This window comes from Pinus tabuliformis, chromosome 8 (genome assembly GCF_031772625.1).
Source record: "Pinus tabuliformis cultivar Carrire ecotype Pingquan chromosome 8, CPIR1, whole genome shotgun sequence".
NCBI classification, from domain to species: domain Eukaryota; kingdom Viridiplantae; phylum Streptophyta; class Pinopsida; order Pinales; family Pinaceae; genus Pinus; species Pinus tabuliformis.
The window spans coordinates 890335854-890353151 of NC_142294.1; the positions used below are offsets into that span (position 1 = coordinate 890335854).

At 39.6% G+C, this 17298-nt stretch overlaps 1 protein-coding gene across 2 annotated transcripts in view; it reads right to left on the reverse strand.

Annotated features, from left to right (window-relative positions):
- LOC149238409 (protein EMSY-LIKE 3-like) overlaps positions 1–17298 on the reverse strand; it is a 225548-nt gene that overhangs the window by 107131 nt on the left and 101119 nt on the right. Inside the window, exons 2-3 of one of the 2 annotated variants that reach the window (XM_089373027.1) lie at positions 14724–14932; positions 14305–14414 (exon numbers count right to left, since the gene is read on the reverse strand). In XM_089373027.1, the coding sequence (XP_089229153.1) occupies positions 14305–14414; positions 14724–14932 (319 nt within the window). The remainder of the gene's footprint in view (positions 1–14304; positions 14415–14723; positions 14933–17298) is intronic. The other variant, XM_089373028.1, reaches the window with a different exon arrangement.

Consider the following 17298-nt stretch of genomic DNA (forward strand, 5'->3'; position numbering starts at 1 on the left):
TCTTTCAATACCCAGCATTGGATTTTAGCTAGTTTTGTCCATATTCAAACTAGGAAAAAGTTCTTCTCAATGTATACATGCTGACAGCTTATAAAGAAAAAGAATATTGCTGTGGCTTGCTTTTATCTCCTCAAAATTTGAAAGAATCTCAGAATAACATAGGAGGAGATTTTAATGTTATTCTGCACAACAAAGAAAAAAAAAGGTGATAATATTGGAAGGGACCTGTTTCGAGGAAAATTGGAAGTATAATATCGGAATGGAACCTTGCGAATATCAGGCCATCTAAAGTGAAATTCATTGGTCAAGCAGAAGGATGTGACCTGGGCCATAGCAGCAAGAGTGAAGAGATTTTTGGTCCCAATGTCGGTGTTACAAACATTGCGATTTTATCACAAAAAATTGGCAAATCGCGATATGTTGTCTGATTTTTCTGGGAAAATCACAAAATCACAAGTCAACAAAAAAATCGTTAGCCGCAGACAGGGCGATTTAAGTCGTTTCTTTCTACTTTTGTGTCATTTTGCAAACAGTGAGGAGCGTTTGGCCGATGTTTTAAAACTACGACTCCGACTCAGAAACGGCCGAGGGTCGACTCCGACTCTGACTCCACATCGACTCGGCCGGTTTGATTTCAATGACTCGGTCATTGTAAAAAATACATTAAATAATTATTTTTTTTATAAAAAACATAATTTGAAAGATTTTCATTCATGTTTCCAAACACAAAGCTTTAGATATAGAGAGAAGACAACATATGATCAAAGTAGGCTCATGAATATATCCATTATATCAAAATGGCACCCAATGCACTGTCCAATGCAAAGTTCATACTTAACCACCAATGCCAAGATTCTTTTCTGCCTCAACCTAAGGACAATCACTAGACTACAACAACAATAATACCAATTCTCTGCCCCTAATGAAGTCTCAAAACCCTTGATTTAATTCTGGTCAATCTCCAGAACAATTAGAGGTAAATATGTATTTATTAGTCCATTGCCAGAACGTTTGCCTTTTTAAAAACATTGTATGGCTCAATGCATTGTTTCAGTTTTCTAATTCATGCCACTAGGATAACCATACTTCGGCCTTGTAATTTTCAAAACTTTCTCACAGTGATAGATTACTTTAGGGCTATAAATATGCAATAAAAAACAACCCAACCATTGATATGTAGGAGGCGGAACAACTTTTGACAAATGTGCTTCAGGATTTTTGTCAAAGAGCCCAGCCGATCGAGTTGTTACCGAGTCGACCGAGTCAATGACTGGCTCGGTAACAACCCAGCCAGCCATTCCGTTTGAGCCGACCCAGCCAGGCCCAGGCTTGGTCTGACTCAGCCGAGTCGGAGTCAACTCTGCCATTTTTTAAAACAATGGTTTGGCGAGAAGAGGAGGAGGAGAACAAGCTTGCTTGAGCAAGGGGGGAGGAGAACAACATTTCTCTTTGCCATCAAAGTGATTTTTACGAGTGAGGGTCGATTTCCCTCAACCATGGGCACACGTGCAAGTATGGGCGTCAATTTCCACCCTTTTATGTTTTTTTTCATATTTTTCTTGGGGTTTTCTTTACCCATTTGTTTTTCATCATCTTGCTAGTGAGAGAGTGTATTTTTTTGCCATCATCGATTTATTGAGAAGTGGAGAGAGTTTCCCAACAACTTCCCAACTTCCCACAGCTGTTGGTTCTTCTTCAGCCCTGGAACATATAAAACCTCTGTCACTTTCAAGGGAGGCAAAGAGTCCCTCTAAAAGGATACAGTTCCCACACTTACTGCTCTGACCTTGGAGTTATCTCCAAGCACCACCTCCAAATCTATATCAATCTTTGTAAGATCTGTGAAGTGCTCCCTCACTCTAGTCATATGGCAAGAAGCTCCAATGTCTACAAACCAAACAATAGAGGACATAACACTAGTGGCTAGACTCCACTAAAGCAAACTTTGTGTCAAACTTGGTGGAAAACTCATCCACCTCGGCTGATGTTGCAACACCTTTCTTCTTCCCCTTCTTACTGGGACACTGAAAGGCATAAAGACTCATCTTCTGACAAGCAAAGCATCTCACTTTGCTCATGTCCTTCTCTTCAGCTTTTTGCCTGCCCTTCTGCTTGGCCCCACTAGCAGACCCCTTCTTGGCCTTCTTCTTGCCCTTAGGTGCGAGGACAATATTGTCCTCCTCATTTGCCCCACCATGCTAGCTACCACTCTTGGCACTCCTCCTAGTCTCCTCCTAGATGAAATCATCCCACATCCTCCTCAAATCTGGAAAATGCTCTCTAGCAACAATTCCATCTATGAATCCATCCCACTTCTTGGGAAACCCACTCAGTGTTGTCTTGACCAACTAGTTATCAGGGATAGCTTCTCCTATTGCAGCCAACTAATCTCTCACCTGCATGATCTTGCTAAGGTATGAGGCCACTATGTCAGTCTTGGTCATATGGGTGATTCTTAGTTTCTCATGTAACACCATCTTCTTATTCTCATGGTGCTATAGTAAAGTGTGATGAGGGACTCCCACATTTCATAGGCAAACTTCTTCCCCGACATGAGGTATAAGGTGGTATTTCACTACATCTAGAAGGATCCTCTTAGCCTTGGCATTTCGCTTGTTGAATTATGCCAACAAAACAAGATATGTAGGTGGAGCTACTGCACTCTCTACAATATCTCACAACTCAAAATCCTCAAGCAATCCTCTCCTTCCAAGGACCAAAATTTTCAACCCCACTCAACCTATCCTCCGCCCTCAAAGTAGTAGTCATCTGACCCTCTCAACCAACACAACGTTTGAACACTAAATATGAACAACCAACCTCCTCAACCACAAATCTCATGTATATACGCTAGTTTTATGCTTGTTGGTCATTGGTGCTCTAATACCATGTATAAAATTGTTGTGCCCTGTATTCCACCCCAGTTTCAGTTTGTTTTGCGTACAAGCTTAATACCCAACCCCATAGTTCATTGCATATTCAGCTTGATACAAATTGCAATAGAAACACCACTAGGCTACCAGCTTGATACAAATTGCAATAGAAACACCACTAGGCTACCAGCTTGATACAAATTGCAATAGAAACACCACTAGGCTACCACTACTTTCACTTTCACTTTCCGCTGATAATAAACAATATAAGCATACACATAAATTTTGGACACTTCGTTTTGGTCAACCACAGACCCTAGAAAAACCCCAAAGGGGAAAACCAATTTGAAGGAGGATTTTATCTAATTTTCTCAGAGAATTTATTACAGCATTAAATACACATCAAGGGTACTTATCTCTCCCTCAAAGTTGAAACTCGTCCCAGTCTGGGAACTTCTACCACTATCCAGCAATCACTACATAGGAATTAGTGCCATTGTCTGAGCTTTTCAACCTTGAAATTAGAACCGTTGTTCGACCTGTCAGATCTAGAAATTCGTGCCACTGCTCAACACTTCCATCACCTCGAATTTCGTGCCACTTCCAGCAAGACTTTGCCCTCGATTTCAATGTCGAAGCAAACCTATAATAAATGTGTTGTCTACCACAATTTATACGCCCTCAGACCAGAATATCCTCAATTTTTGGGCATGTGTCTCCTTGAATTTCGGGCCTATCCTTACCTCAATTTCTGCACAGGAGCGGCCTCAATCTCAGTGCTATATCTCCTTGAAATTTGTGTCAGGTCTGACAGTTGTAGCTGATGACACCCTCAATTTGCGTGCAACTCTACCAACCTTGGGACTCGAGTCTGTTTGGTGATCTTCTCCTTGTTGTAACTCTGATCTCTCCTTCAGCAAACTAGCTTTCTCAGCCTCCCTCTCCTCTCTCTCCTTGCTCTTCTCCAACACTTGCACATGAAGAATGAATAGCCTCCTTTTTCCTTTTCCTCCTTTTAGTCTCCTTAATGATGAGTATCCCTAGCATCAATGGTTGAGATTAGATCTCAGTTGTCCTTGATCAAGGGTGGAGATCTAATCTCCCATTGACCCCCTGTTAAGTCTCCCCCTTCATTAATTTGATGTTAGAGGATATAGGGAAAACTCCTTATGTCAAGGAAATTGTTGAATCATCCAAGAGCATAACAAAATTTATATATAATCATGCATCTGTGCTTAGCTTTATGAGAAGATTCACCAATAACAAGGGGTTGGTGCATCCTGCCATTACATTGTTTGCCACTAGGTGCATATCTCTTCAATCACTCTTGAGTCTTGACTTCTATGTGGGATGTGAAGAGAATGTTTCTTTCAGACGAGTGGCATGCTTTATCTTTTAGCCTCAAATATCAAGAGATATTTTGGGCAAGAGTGGAAGAGGTGTGTGCCATTAATGAACCTTTGGTAGAGGTTCTTTGATTGGTTGATGGAGACAAGCTCACAATGGGCTACTTGTATGACGCCATGGATAGGGCCAAAGAAGCCATCCATACCTATTTGAGGATAAGGGGGGATGAGGGGTTTGTGAAACAATTATTGATATCGAGAGTGGTCGATGAGTGATGGAAAAACACACTCCATTGCCCAATTCACATTGTAGGGATCTACCTCAACCCTGCATTTTTTTTACTCCTATTGTTTCAAATTTGATGTTGAGGTGATGGATGGATTCCTCACTTGTGTCTAAAGGATGGTCCTATCTCGACAAGATTGTGTGGAGATTTAGAGATATACAAGATGGCACGTAGCACGTTTGGATTTGAAATGTCTATCTAGGATAGATATAAAAAAATGCCAGGTAAGATTAATTTTGTTTCAAATTTTATTGTCTCTTCATACTTTGCTCAACTTTCAAATTTCAATGTTTTTCCTTGTGTTTCTTTTATTTGTTGTAGATGTTTGGTCGACGTGGTGTGGTGCACGAGTACCCAATCTCCAAAAGCTTGACATTAGAGTGCTCAACCAAACATGTAGCTCCTTTGTATGTGAAGAGAACTAGAGTGTATTTAAAAAAATACACATGGAGAAGCACAAAAAGTTTTTAAAAAATCAAATGAAATTTTGAATTTGTTAAGTTTTCTTAGGGCTAATTGTTCTTTGCTTTAGATAATTGCATTTCATTAATTTACATATTGAATTCACCCCATAGCATTATAATATCATTACATCATATGTAATTATGTAGAAAGAACAATATCATCAACAATGCAACAGGACACAAGGGAACAATAAAACAAAAGAATTCACACATAGAGACACCAAGATTGGTCAGAGACCGGAGCAAAACCCCACAAGGGGGACAACCCTTTCAAATACTTCTTATTAGAATCTCATTGAATGTTTCAACAAAGAGAGTACAGTGATCCATTTCTTCATTCACAAGACTATTCAGCAAACCCAACCAAACAATATCCAAGATATGAGTCTAGCAACAATACTGATCAGAGATAACATTCCAATCTGTGGTCAAATGTGGTCAACTGTAAAACTAAAATCCTAGTTTTTAGCCGCACGAAGAGAGTGTACGTGTGTGCGGTTGAAACCCTCCAACTGAACAAATAACCCTGTGTGCCTGTGATTGCAACCAAAAATTCCTTATAACAAGCTTGTGGCTACATCAAAACCCTAGATCACATGTGCGAGCTTCGAACCCTAAAATTTCTCTACTTTGAGAGAAATTAATTTCTCTATAATTATTTTTTGACTCAAATTAATTAATTCTTTGGCTTAGGATTTTAGCCATGTTGTCTAAGTATGAGGGACCATGCACTAAAACATTTTTTACATCATATATTACAATTAATTCAACCCTCGGAGGGGGAATACACTTTTACACATAGACCCTTATGACATTACGCAATTTTGCGACACAATATGATCTAGTATAGACCAAGTGGTTTGTAATAAAATAATTTAGTCAAATGTGCTTAAATTATTCCCAAACACACTTTTACAAAAACTCGATATAACACTAGGACTCACCTAAGACCTTATCAAGAGATTCCACACTAGCTTTGGGGTTTAGCTGGAAGAAAAACTTTGCTGATTATCTATGTTTAGAAACACACATAACTTGGGGAGGTTAAAAAACTTCCTAGGATGAAATTCATTGCCAAAATCAAAGGCTTACCTAGGTGTTGTTACATAAATAAACAGTCATACTAGCTTCATTTACATTACAACTTGCAAAAATTGGGTTTACAATGATAAAACTGTGTTGGCCAATGACTTTGAACTTTGAAAAAATATCTTCATGTCTTTGCATTCTACTTCCTCGGACTGTTGACAAAGTGTGGTCAAAAAGACCAACAAATTGTTGATGACGAGGAGATGGCATGGATAAGATGATTTGAAGTTTTAACACCAACAAAAAATGTTAGAAAAACTACAAGCTACAGTTGGCAGATCAGATTAGGAGATAAAGAATTTGCAGAGTGGAGCAGTGGGAAAAATCTAATATCCTCCTTTTCGATGATGTCTTGAAGGGCAATCCAAGGGTGGTAGAACTAGAAGGGATCATTTTTTACTCCAAAGGAAACCAAGAAACCACATTTGTTTGGCGACTAGGCGATTTTTCAACAAATAACAAAGCGAAGGCATGTGTGTTGTTACAAGGCATATCAATAGCTCTCAATTTTGGAATAGAAGCTCTCGTTATAATAGGAGATTCAAGGGTGATAGTCAAATCCCTGATATATCAAACACTCCCAAAAGACATCAGGTTGGCTTTCATCATCTCCAGAATCAACAAAGCTTCTCAAAATTTGTCTAAGGTTCCATCCCATCATGTCCCGAGTGAACATAATGGTATGGCCGATGGCTTAGCAATGAAGTTCCTCATCTTTCACAAGGCACTTTGTGTAAAAAAGGAGTTATCCATCATTCCTCAACTCCCTAAGTTTATGGACTCCCTAAGTTTGATTGGAGACATACATCATTTAATGGAGCAGGTCGAGCGCACTAAACAAAGGCAAGTGCCATCTACCTTGATTTGCAAAACACTGTCACTGCAAAATCTAGCAGGCCTAGTGCAAAGCCTCACTGGGCAACCTAGGTCTTATGGAAACAAGAGATCAACCACAATTGTCACCTTCGTGGCCTCTCTCTAGCTATTTAGTGGTGGATTTTATCCCCACAGGAGAGGCTTCCCTAAAGAAATCACCAACAAGATATTCAATTGAGGAGGGGTTAAGGATGATATAAGGTCTCATAATTAAAGAGAAAAGTACTAGCCAAACCTTGAAAAGGTTGAGATAAAAGTTGCAAAAGTTCAAGCACACTTTCCTACAACCTTTATGATTTAAATGAAAGCTTTTATAAGTTAGGGTTTTTATGATATGTAGATTCAAAGCATGCAATGGCATATAATGGCTTGAGAAGTAGCCTATGAATGATAAGATCAACAAAAGGGACAAAGGCTATCAAAGAGGAAAACAAGGGTTGGTTAAACAATTTTTATGGTTGAAAACGCATATGACAGTAATAATTATCTGAACGTCAACCAAAAGTCTGCAGTGTAAATATGCAATTAATGCTATATTTTTCCTTTTTATATTTATTAAATGCAATCCCTATCAATAATACAACAACAAATAGACATAAATTTTCTATAAAATGTAGATTTAAGCTAACCCTAACCCTAGTTACCATGCATTAAGAAGGGAAAAGAGAAATTAAAGTCATTGCCACCAACTAGTCTAGTGCCTTCTCTCAATTGGGCAATGGAGTCAATAATGATGCAGTCAAGATAGAGCGACTTGTATGATGAGGATGGAGAACTAAAAGTCCTCTCTTAAAACCTTAGCGACTTCCTTAAAGTGGAGATTTAATGTCAAAGGATGCACATACCAAGTTCTTTTCATGGATCCATGAAAGACAAATTTTGCATAACATATGAAACAAGATTTCATGAAAGATTTTTCACTTCCTAATATGGCACAATACAAACAAGGATTTCAAAAAATTGCATGCGAAATGAAAGAAAATCAGCAATAAACTTACACCATTCAATCAAGAATCACTTCATCAATCCAAGATAGTCTCCTCATGCAAAAATATCCCTCCCAAGGCAATTTGCTCCTTCGCTCATCCATAGTGACCAAGAATCAAAGACAAGAGAGATAATGTGCACTTCTTAAGAGAGACGTGTGATGAATGTGTGATGATACAAATGAAAGTGACTTCCCTCTATTTATATGAGCGCAACCAAGTCATTTCTCATAATTTTACAAGTAAAAGCCCTGAAAGTTTACTTGGGCATTCAACTAGGCCTAAAGGTCTCAAGCCGACCTTAAAATTGCTTTAAAACATAATAAATACATCAAAGTCTCCCACACATGTAGGAAGAAATGCTCTCCATGAAGATGTCACCCTCCTAGAATGGAAAACCTCCATCAAACAAGTGATAAAGTGGTCCATGAGTGCTCCTCACTCTAAGAAACTCATCAAAGTTCCTAGGTACATCTCCAAATAACACCTTCTCCATCATGGCGTCATCCGAGAAGGATCATGTCACCTTTTTACAACATGTGGGGATGACATGGCACGCTTTGAGGCAAGTGTTGGCATCTAGGCATGATGTACTAGCCCTCCCAAATCATCTGAGTGGTCTCCATCCTCATCTGGGCTATAGAACAAGGCAACATCCATCAAATAGGGTCAAGGCCAACCTAGGGACATCTTAGGTACATCTCAGCACATCATCAAATAAGCCAATGCCTTCGCTTCCTAGTACAACATTTCAGCATCTGGAGGTGTAACAAAATGGGTACAACCATGTGGAAGCTCCTCAAAGCTCAATGTCCATCTTATTAGGTCAATGTTGGGGCTATAAGGTCATAAATTCTCTCACAAATGGACAAAATGTCCTTTGAATGGTGTTGGATAAGTGTCAAGTCTTCCTTCAAAGAATCTTTGTTGCATGAGTAATGGACTACCTGATACATACCCATTAAAGTATCACGGTAGACCATATTCAATGTTAGAGGCACAAAAGTAGTTCACACAAAACTTGCCTTCAAACGTCTCTCTAGCTCGGGATTTGTAAGCAACTTACCACACTTGTGTTAGGGATGATTATACCTTCAGCCTTATTAGGTGCTTCCATCCCCGAAGGGCAAGGACATTTCACATGTAGACTCATCAATCCATATGTGCATGTGATAACGATGGTGATTGAGTAGGCAAGACTTCAAGGAAGATGGTCATAGCCATTACTAGCTAGACGGGGTCCAACATCTATGAGTACTATAGAAGAAGAGGGTGCAATCATGGAGGCATGAGTTGCCCCTTTCCTCGTCTTGCTTTTGTCACCCCTCTAGTGTGCCTTTTACTTTAATGATTCATCTTTCTTTTTGCATTGGCTTAGGAGACCACGCTTGCTTTATGCTTTTCTAACACCCCTCAAAGATGTAACAGTTTCTCACTCATTAGGGTTAGGACATTCAAGAGTTCCTTTTTGAGGGAGCATGATATGTTGAGGAACTAGGTGATGGCTAATGTGCGGGGTAGAGCTCATGCTAAGCCTTTGCTCAGATGCTTACTATGTCCCAACCATCTTTTGCATTTTTCTTTTCTTTAGTTGTGGATTCATATGCTTTCATCATTCTTTCAGTTGCATCAACCTCTTTGGGCCCCAACTCAAAGATGAGAATATGAGGTGCCAATTCCAATGACAAATGACAATCAACCTAGAGAATGGATTTGGATAATAAGGGAAAAATGGAATGTGGTAAGTATGGATTACCTTGGGCGTGCTACTTCAACCAATGCCTCCTATTAGTGCCCCTCTTGAAGGAAGGACCTCAAAGGAGATCGCACTGGACTAGGAGCAAAGGATAACCTCTCAAGTGAAGCATGGGAATAAGGGTACAATCAAGAGCGATCAGTCAGCTAGCATGGCCTATGATCCATATTAGTATACCCCAAAACATTAAATGAAAGCACATGATTACAAAAATGGTTAATGTGCCTTCCAATAGATGACCAGCCTTCCTTCAAGCATAGTATTCAAAACCGAAACCAATGACCAGACCGCTCCACCTATCAAAACCGACACTGATGAGCGAACCGATCCACCTATCAAATCGGGTTTCAAACAGACACTGGTCAGATCTCAATGAACAGGTCTTTAAAAAAATACATGAAATAATTATTTTTTAATGAAAAAACTATTTTTAAGATTTCAAACCATGATTCCAAACCAGTAGAGGCAAAATATGCAAAGTTTGTTCATCTATATACCATGTAAAGGTGAATATATCAGAATGGCACTGAGTGCAAAACATATCAACAACAAAATACATAATCAATGAAGCTCTAAATGGCCTCTAGCGTCCAAAAATGTTAATTTTAGGTATGTTCTATGCTTAGAGCAATTTATTTCAATTTTCACAATTAGCTCAATATCTCTTCCAGATTAGCAATCACATCAGCATTAAAGTAAACTGCAGATAGAACATAAACATAAATCGTAGAAGACGAGCCAAGACAAGAGGACACAAGATGTGGCGCTAGCCAAGGACAGACCCCAATGTGGGGAAACCCTTGATCAATTCTTCTTATATGTTCTTCAATAGTTCAGCAAAGAGAGAGAAAGATAGTACATATACATCAAAAGTCAACACTTTGACTTAATAAGATAAGAACATAGATCTTCTCTAAGAAGATGTCTCATGAGGTAACTGATATGGACTCATGTGATTCCATCACCCTATCACAGTGCTGCTCCATGTTGCACCATCATACCATGTCCCATCACAGAGTTGCACCATGCTGCATCACTGTTGAGTTGTACCTCATCATGATGTACCCATCTTGCTGCTCTTCATCTTCATGTTGCACACATCATGCTGCTGCACCATATCATCATGCCGCACCTCCTTGTGTTGCATCTTCAAACTGTACCTTACTGTGCCTATCATGCTGCATCCCCTTGTGCTACACACCCTACTACACTGCCCATAACAACTCTTGCTATGGTGCTATGACCTGCGACCTAGCACATAGCAACAAATGTATCCCAGATAGAGTCCGATCATTATTAATGCAACAACATTTAGTCTATAGAAATGTCAACTCTTGAACACGCTGTAATGCTGCAATTCAGGGACTAATTAGGGTACTGACCATAATCCCTAACAGCCCATCTAAGCTGGCCCAAAATTGCTCTTAATGACTGTGTTTGTCCTCCAATGAGTTGTTGCCCTCTACACTGCATCATAACAGTCGTCCTTGATATAGTAGACCTCCCAAATCATCCCACTAATGAACTGTTGTAACCTTCTCTTTTCCTGTGGCTAGGGCAGTCATGAGACTGCATATAAGGAACCACACAGATCCCTTCTCACAGCAGTCTAAGGGCACATGAAACCCTCCACAAATGCGACCTAGAATAGTGTTAAGGTGACTGTGTTTAGGCCTGCGTTCAACCATGTTTAGACTGCGTCTAGGGGACGTTTAACCCTTCCTTAGATATGCAGCGAAGGCTCCTTTCCTCATGTCTGCGGATTAGGGCTGCCTTCCTGTATGTAGAAGTTCCCCTAAACAGTGGGTAGATCTCCCTTCTTTGCTGCGGATTAGGGCCTCCACTTGGCTGTGTATAGGGCTCCTTAGATCTGCGGATTAGGGCCTCCACTTGGATGCGTATAGGGCTCCTTTGTTGCGTATTAGGGCCTCCTTTAGACAATTGTTAGGGCTCTTTTTGGTTGCATATTAGGGCCTCCTTTAGACAGCTGTTAGGGCTCCTTTTGGCTGCGTACTAAGGCCTCCTTTAGACAGTTGTTAGGGCTCCTTTTGGCTACGTATTTGAGCTCCCTTTGACTACGGCTAGGGTTGCGTTCTTCAACTGTGTCTAGGGCACATAGAACCCTTTCTTCACTGCGTCTCCCTCTTGACCTCTCTAGCCACTAAACCCAAACAAGTGGAGAGTGATCTTGGGAGAAGTGAGTGTTTAAATGACTTGAAGACCTCCTCCTTTTATAGTAAAACGTGAAGCATAAGAGGGGGCAGATTAGTTGTTGGCCAACCTTGACGAATTGTTCCATAACACAAATAAAATCATATCTCCATGAATACTTATCGGACTCGGATGATCTTTAGATCAATCCTACACCTCTCAATGAGAGGATTCCAAGAAAAATATCAGTTGTCATTAATAAGATGACCCACATGGAGTTTGGCCCTAGTTGCCAATTTTAACAAAAAACAATGCTACAAGCTATGGGGCCTACAACCTCAGTAGTAAACTGTAATGGTAGTAGTAGCAGCAAAACTAGACATCAAAACTACAAATCACTAATCAACATGATCACTCATGAAACTCATCATGGATTCAGAGCTACTAGAAATGGGATCATCAACAAGAGATAAATAAGCATCATCTAGCTCAGAGTCTTCAAACTTGGATTGCTCAACCTTATAATATGATAGAAATCGAGAAAGTTTAACATGCCTAACCAGTGATTTTGGTTTGAGTGAAGGGTTCATCTCCTCAACCTTATAATGTGGTAGAAAAATCTTAAGCATGCATAACCAATAATTTTCCTTTGAGTGAAAGGTGCATTTTTGTTAAGGCCATGGTAGAAGAGTTCAACAATCAATACCACCAACATCAACAAAGTTCAACAATCGATGCCACTAACATTAAGGATCTTAAAGGGCTTCATGTTCTTGATCAAATGCCAACCTAATACCCTTACGCATGATAGAATCAAATGGAAACATTGCAAAACCCCAAACCATGAAATCCTAAAAACCATTAAGTCTGCTAAATTTTGAGTGAAATCTAAAATTCTAGTTTCTCCATATGACATCCAATGAGGTCGAAACCACTCTCAAACATCCTGAGTCATTTCATGGTAATGTTAAAAATTTAAGTAAAAGGATGATATCTTTCATTTTCATCCTTTTACTTTAAGAATTTAACATTACCATTGATTGCCAACGTTGCTAGGATTGAGATGTGTGAGGAAAATGAGAGGGGAGACATGCTTTACTTGGAGGGGCTGTTTTTGGAGGGAAATAGGCCTAAGTTTCCCTCACTACCGTTTCAAAACTCATAAAACCACTTTCTGTTGGGTCTGGGGCTGGCCTGGCCGTGAACCGACCGGTTTATGACAAAACCGGTTGGTTTTTGGGAAAGCCAGTCTTTTCGCCATAAACCGGTTGGTTTATGCCTGGTTTGACCAAAAACCGGCGAGTAGGGTGGTCTAACCAGGTTTTTCTACCTGTCCAGTGGAGTTTGCTAATGACCTGGCTGGTTTGAGTTGTTTCCGGTTCGAACTGGCCGATTTTGAATACTATGCCTTCAAGAAGCATGCCAAACAGGAGAGACCACAGACTAGAGAGCATCAATGGAGAGCTCTGATGTAAATCTATCTATGGCCCATCATTGGGTTACTGGCTAGGTTACCCACTCTTGGTGAGTAACCAGGCCCATGAGGCAGGGTACATGGGGTTTTAAATGCTGCTAAGGTTGATATTCCCTTGGCATTTATTTCCAGTATGAGAGGTGGGACTATTTCAAATCTTCTCTAATAAGGAATGAGGTCTGTTTGTGGTTTTCTTGGCTAGTGCTGCTTCCTGTGGTTATTCATTCTAGTAGGAGATAGAACTACCATGTGGGCACAAGTTACAGGTCTGATTGGACTCGAAGCGCAATTCTTGACCTGAGACTTCATGGAACTTCACAGTCTTGTGAAGACACGAAGAAACTCTGCAAAGCAACAACATACCCCTCAGGTAGCTTTTAGTCCCCATCCATGAAAATGAGAAACAATCTCATGCTCAGAATGCTAATATTATGTGTATCTTGGAGGAGCAAGGGCAGAAAATTATGGAGCTTCGGGCAGAGTGCTGTATGTTGAAGAACTTAGTCCTGAATCTGCCTAAGGAACCCCAATCAAAGGTGCCAAACCAGTAGGTATCCAATCATTCAAAGGTGAGAACTAGAGAGGATGAGGTAGAGCAATAAACAATGGAACCAATGGAAGTAGACTATCCAACTTATCTGAAGGAGGCAGATAGTCAGCAAGCACCCTTTTGACTTACGTTTTATAAATTCATATGTGTTTTGAACATTTTCTATAGGAAGTATACCTACACTTTCAGTATTCATGCAGCAGCAGATAGATTGAGCAATTTTTTGTCTGTAGTTGCTGAAAAAGAAATTTTGTATGAAACAGCATATCAGATCCCTCTGTATTTTGACAGCCATTTATGGCCACTTCTAATATAAAATTTTCCAGTGCCAGTTAAAAAAACATATCCAGGCATAGCAAGAGAAATTATCACTATCTTTGCTAGATTTCAATATTTCCAACTAAACTACCAATGGAAAAAGAGTATCAATTTAATATAAACAGAGATCAAACCTTATATGTCTCAGTACTTCATCTGCATTAACTTTCCCAAGAAGTTCCCTGTGGTCCATATCTGAAACTCTAAGTTCTTTCCTCAAATCAGAAATCAGTCCCTCTTTATCCTGATAAGTCATTCAGAACAAAAACACAAAACAGAAAAACAAAACAAAAAAAATTAAAGTAACCTTGTTATTTAAGGACAATTTTTCCTCCAATACCCAAAACAACAGAAAGGGGCCTAAAACAGACTGCAAAGAAAATTTCCCTTGACTATTACAAAAAAAATTGGAGTTTTCTATCATAGCAGAGTGAAAAACAAAAAGTTAGAAGCAAAATAGTTCAAGAAGAACCCCCAATTGTCTGAGGTTTTAATTAGCATTTTAATATAATAACAAGAGAAGAGGGCACAGAACATGTAGGCAGATCAATACCCAAGAAAACGTATCAGATTGTCCAATGAAAGCCCGCAGAACAGCACTGTATGCTTCTTGTTCCAACTGGTGAATCTGAGACTCCATGTCAAACTCGGCTCTCTCATACAAAAGTGATCCAACAGAAACTCTCCCATTTTGAACAACTCGACCCCCTCCTCTTGCTTCTCTATTCACATGAGGTGGGGGAATATCATCATCTGTTCCTGCTTTAATTACAGATGGCATTGATAAGTAACTTGCATACCAGCGTATAAAAAATTAAAAACCATATATTCCGATGGCTGGCATATTCTGCCCATCAGAGTCTAAATGCCAGAGATACTTTTGAGAGCAATTAACAAGGACAACTGGGGAAATACAAATTGCAAGCATAGAAAACAGATTATGGTAAAAAAGTGCATCAAAACAATTAAATGATCTTCTCTGTGTACACTATGGATAGAAATCTAGAATCTCACTGAGCAAATTCAAAATAACCTCCTTTGATGAATAACCTTAGTGCATAATAAATTTTAGATTCTACTAATTATGAGAATTCATTATATCAAGTTCAAAAAAAGTGGATCTAAAAATCATATCATAACCTTTTCTATTTTCTTCACATAGCTTTTCTATCCTCTATCACCTCCTCTGCACGGTTTTCTTCTTATCCAAGTTTTTCCCTTTATGGATGAGACAATTTTTCCTCTCATCCAAGTTTTCCATTTAAAGGAGAACTCTATTTACAAAAGCCACACATTTTGCTTTATAACATATAAATATATTAAACATAGAGTACAGAATGTCACACTTTTCTCTCTTTTGCTTATATCATCTCATCTTGTTTTCGAGTGTTAATTTGTGTGTTTCAGTTATGAGCAGACATCAATTGGTATCAAAACATTCAATTAGGCCATTAGAATTCTGCAGTTCTGGGATTTTGGAATTCCCCCATCCAGAATTCTCCTTCAAACTCGTCTTCAGTTTTCTTGATTTTCCAAACTAAGGCTTTTCTATTAACAGAATCATCCCACTTTGTTCATCCTGAAATTTCACCAGAAGTAAGACCCTGTTGTCTGATTTATTCTTTCCTTTTGCCGAAAAGTACAAGTTGTCAAAGAATATATTTGAAGGACTTCCCTCATCCTAGATACTTATGGTTCCCCTGCCCAGTTCAAACAACAGTGTATCCAGCATCACTTCAAGATATCTCATCTAAAATCCATTTCCTAGACATGATCATCAGACCCACTGTCCCCTGTGGCTCCAAGGTATGGGGACCTAGCCTGCTTTAGATCCACTGGGACAAGTCACAAGACAAAGAGAGTCCATATCCTTTTGTTACAACACATCATCTATTGCAAAAGAACAATTACCAAATCCATCATCCAAAAGGAGTACAAACGAACAATTACCGAATCCATCATAAAAAAGGAGTTCGGGTCTTATCCTTGCACCTCAAGACCATCTTCAGACTCATCTCCTTCATTTGCTGAGTTTGGACCCAAGACCATCTTCAGACTCATCACTACATCATTCAGCAGTTTTCAACAGTTCTCTTTTATTTTCAGCAGTTTTTCTAGATTCTTCTTTTTAATCTGTTAGATAGGACACATATCTTCCTTGGAGAGCACTGTCTTGCATGCAGATCACAAGATCTAAGGGGTAGATCTATTTTAATTTTTTGTTAACCCTAGGAATCCCTTCTCAGTTCTATAGGAGAAAGGGTTAGTGTATGGACATGTATTAGAGAGTTCTAGTTTTATTTACCCCACAGAAAATTCGTTTTAGAAAATTTTCTCGTAGCGGATTTTTATTCAGCAGTAATGGAATTGCAGAAAGAGGGGTTCTTGACAGTGATCTATGTGTTCCATTGTATGACTTCATCCAAGATGACATGAGACTGGAGACTGTTGAAGGTATGGAGGAGGAGGAACAGAATCTTGCCCTTACGAGCAAGATGAAGAAGAGCAACAAGAAAGGATGGCACCAGGAGGGTCAGAAAGGGACGAGAGAGGATTCAAGTTCCTCTGACCAGGGAAAGGACTTGAGTCACATCAAGTGCTTCGAGTGTGAGCACATTTGAAGGGAAAGGGCAAGCAGAAGTAGCAAAATCGGTTTGAAGGGAGTGCAGAAGCATTAGCTGGACTGGATGAGCTTTCATCCAAGATTGAGATACACTTCTTTATGGTCTTGTGCCTGTCATATAACACTAGTCTGGTGTCACTTGACAAGGGGACTGTGGAACCTCCAAACAGTGTAGGCAGATTTGAAGGGGAAGGATAAGCAGAAGTAGAAAAATCAGTTTGATGGGATTGCAGAAGCATCAGCTGGAGTGGATGAGTTTTCATCTAAGCTTGACACGCACTTCTTTATGGTCTTGTGCTTGTCATCTAACACTAGTCTGGGGTCGGTTGGCATGTGGGACTGTGGAACCTCCAACACGAGGACCTTCAGCAAACTCAAGAGCAAGAGGCAACCATGCAAGTCGAACCTGGTGATGATGCCATGTATCCAATTGCAGAAGTGGGATCCATCTCATTCCGGATATCATCAAGTGATATCCTTGACTTCACTGGTGTTTTGTATGTAC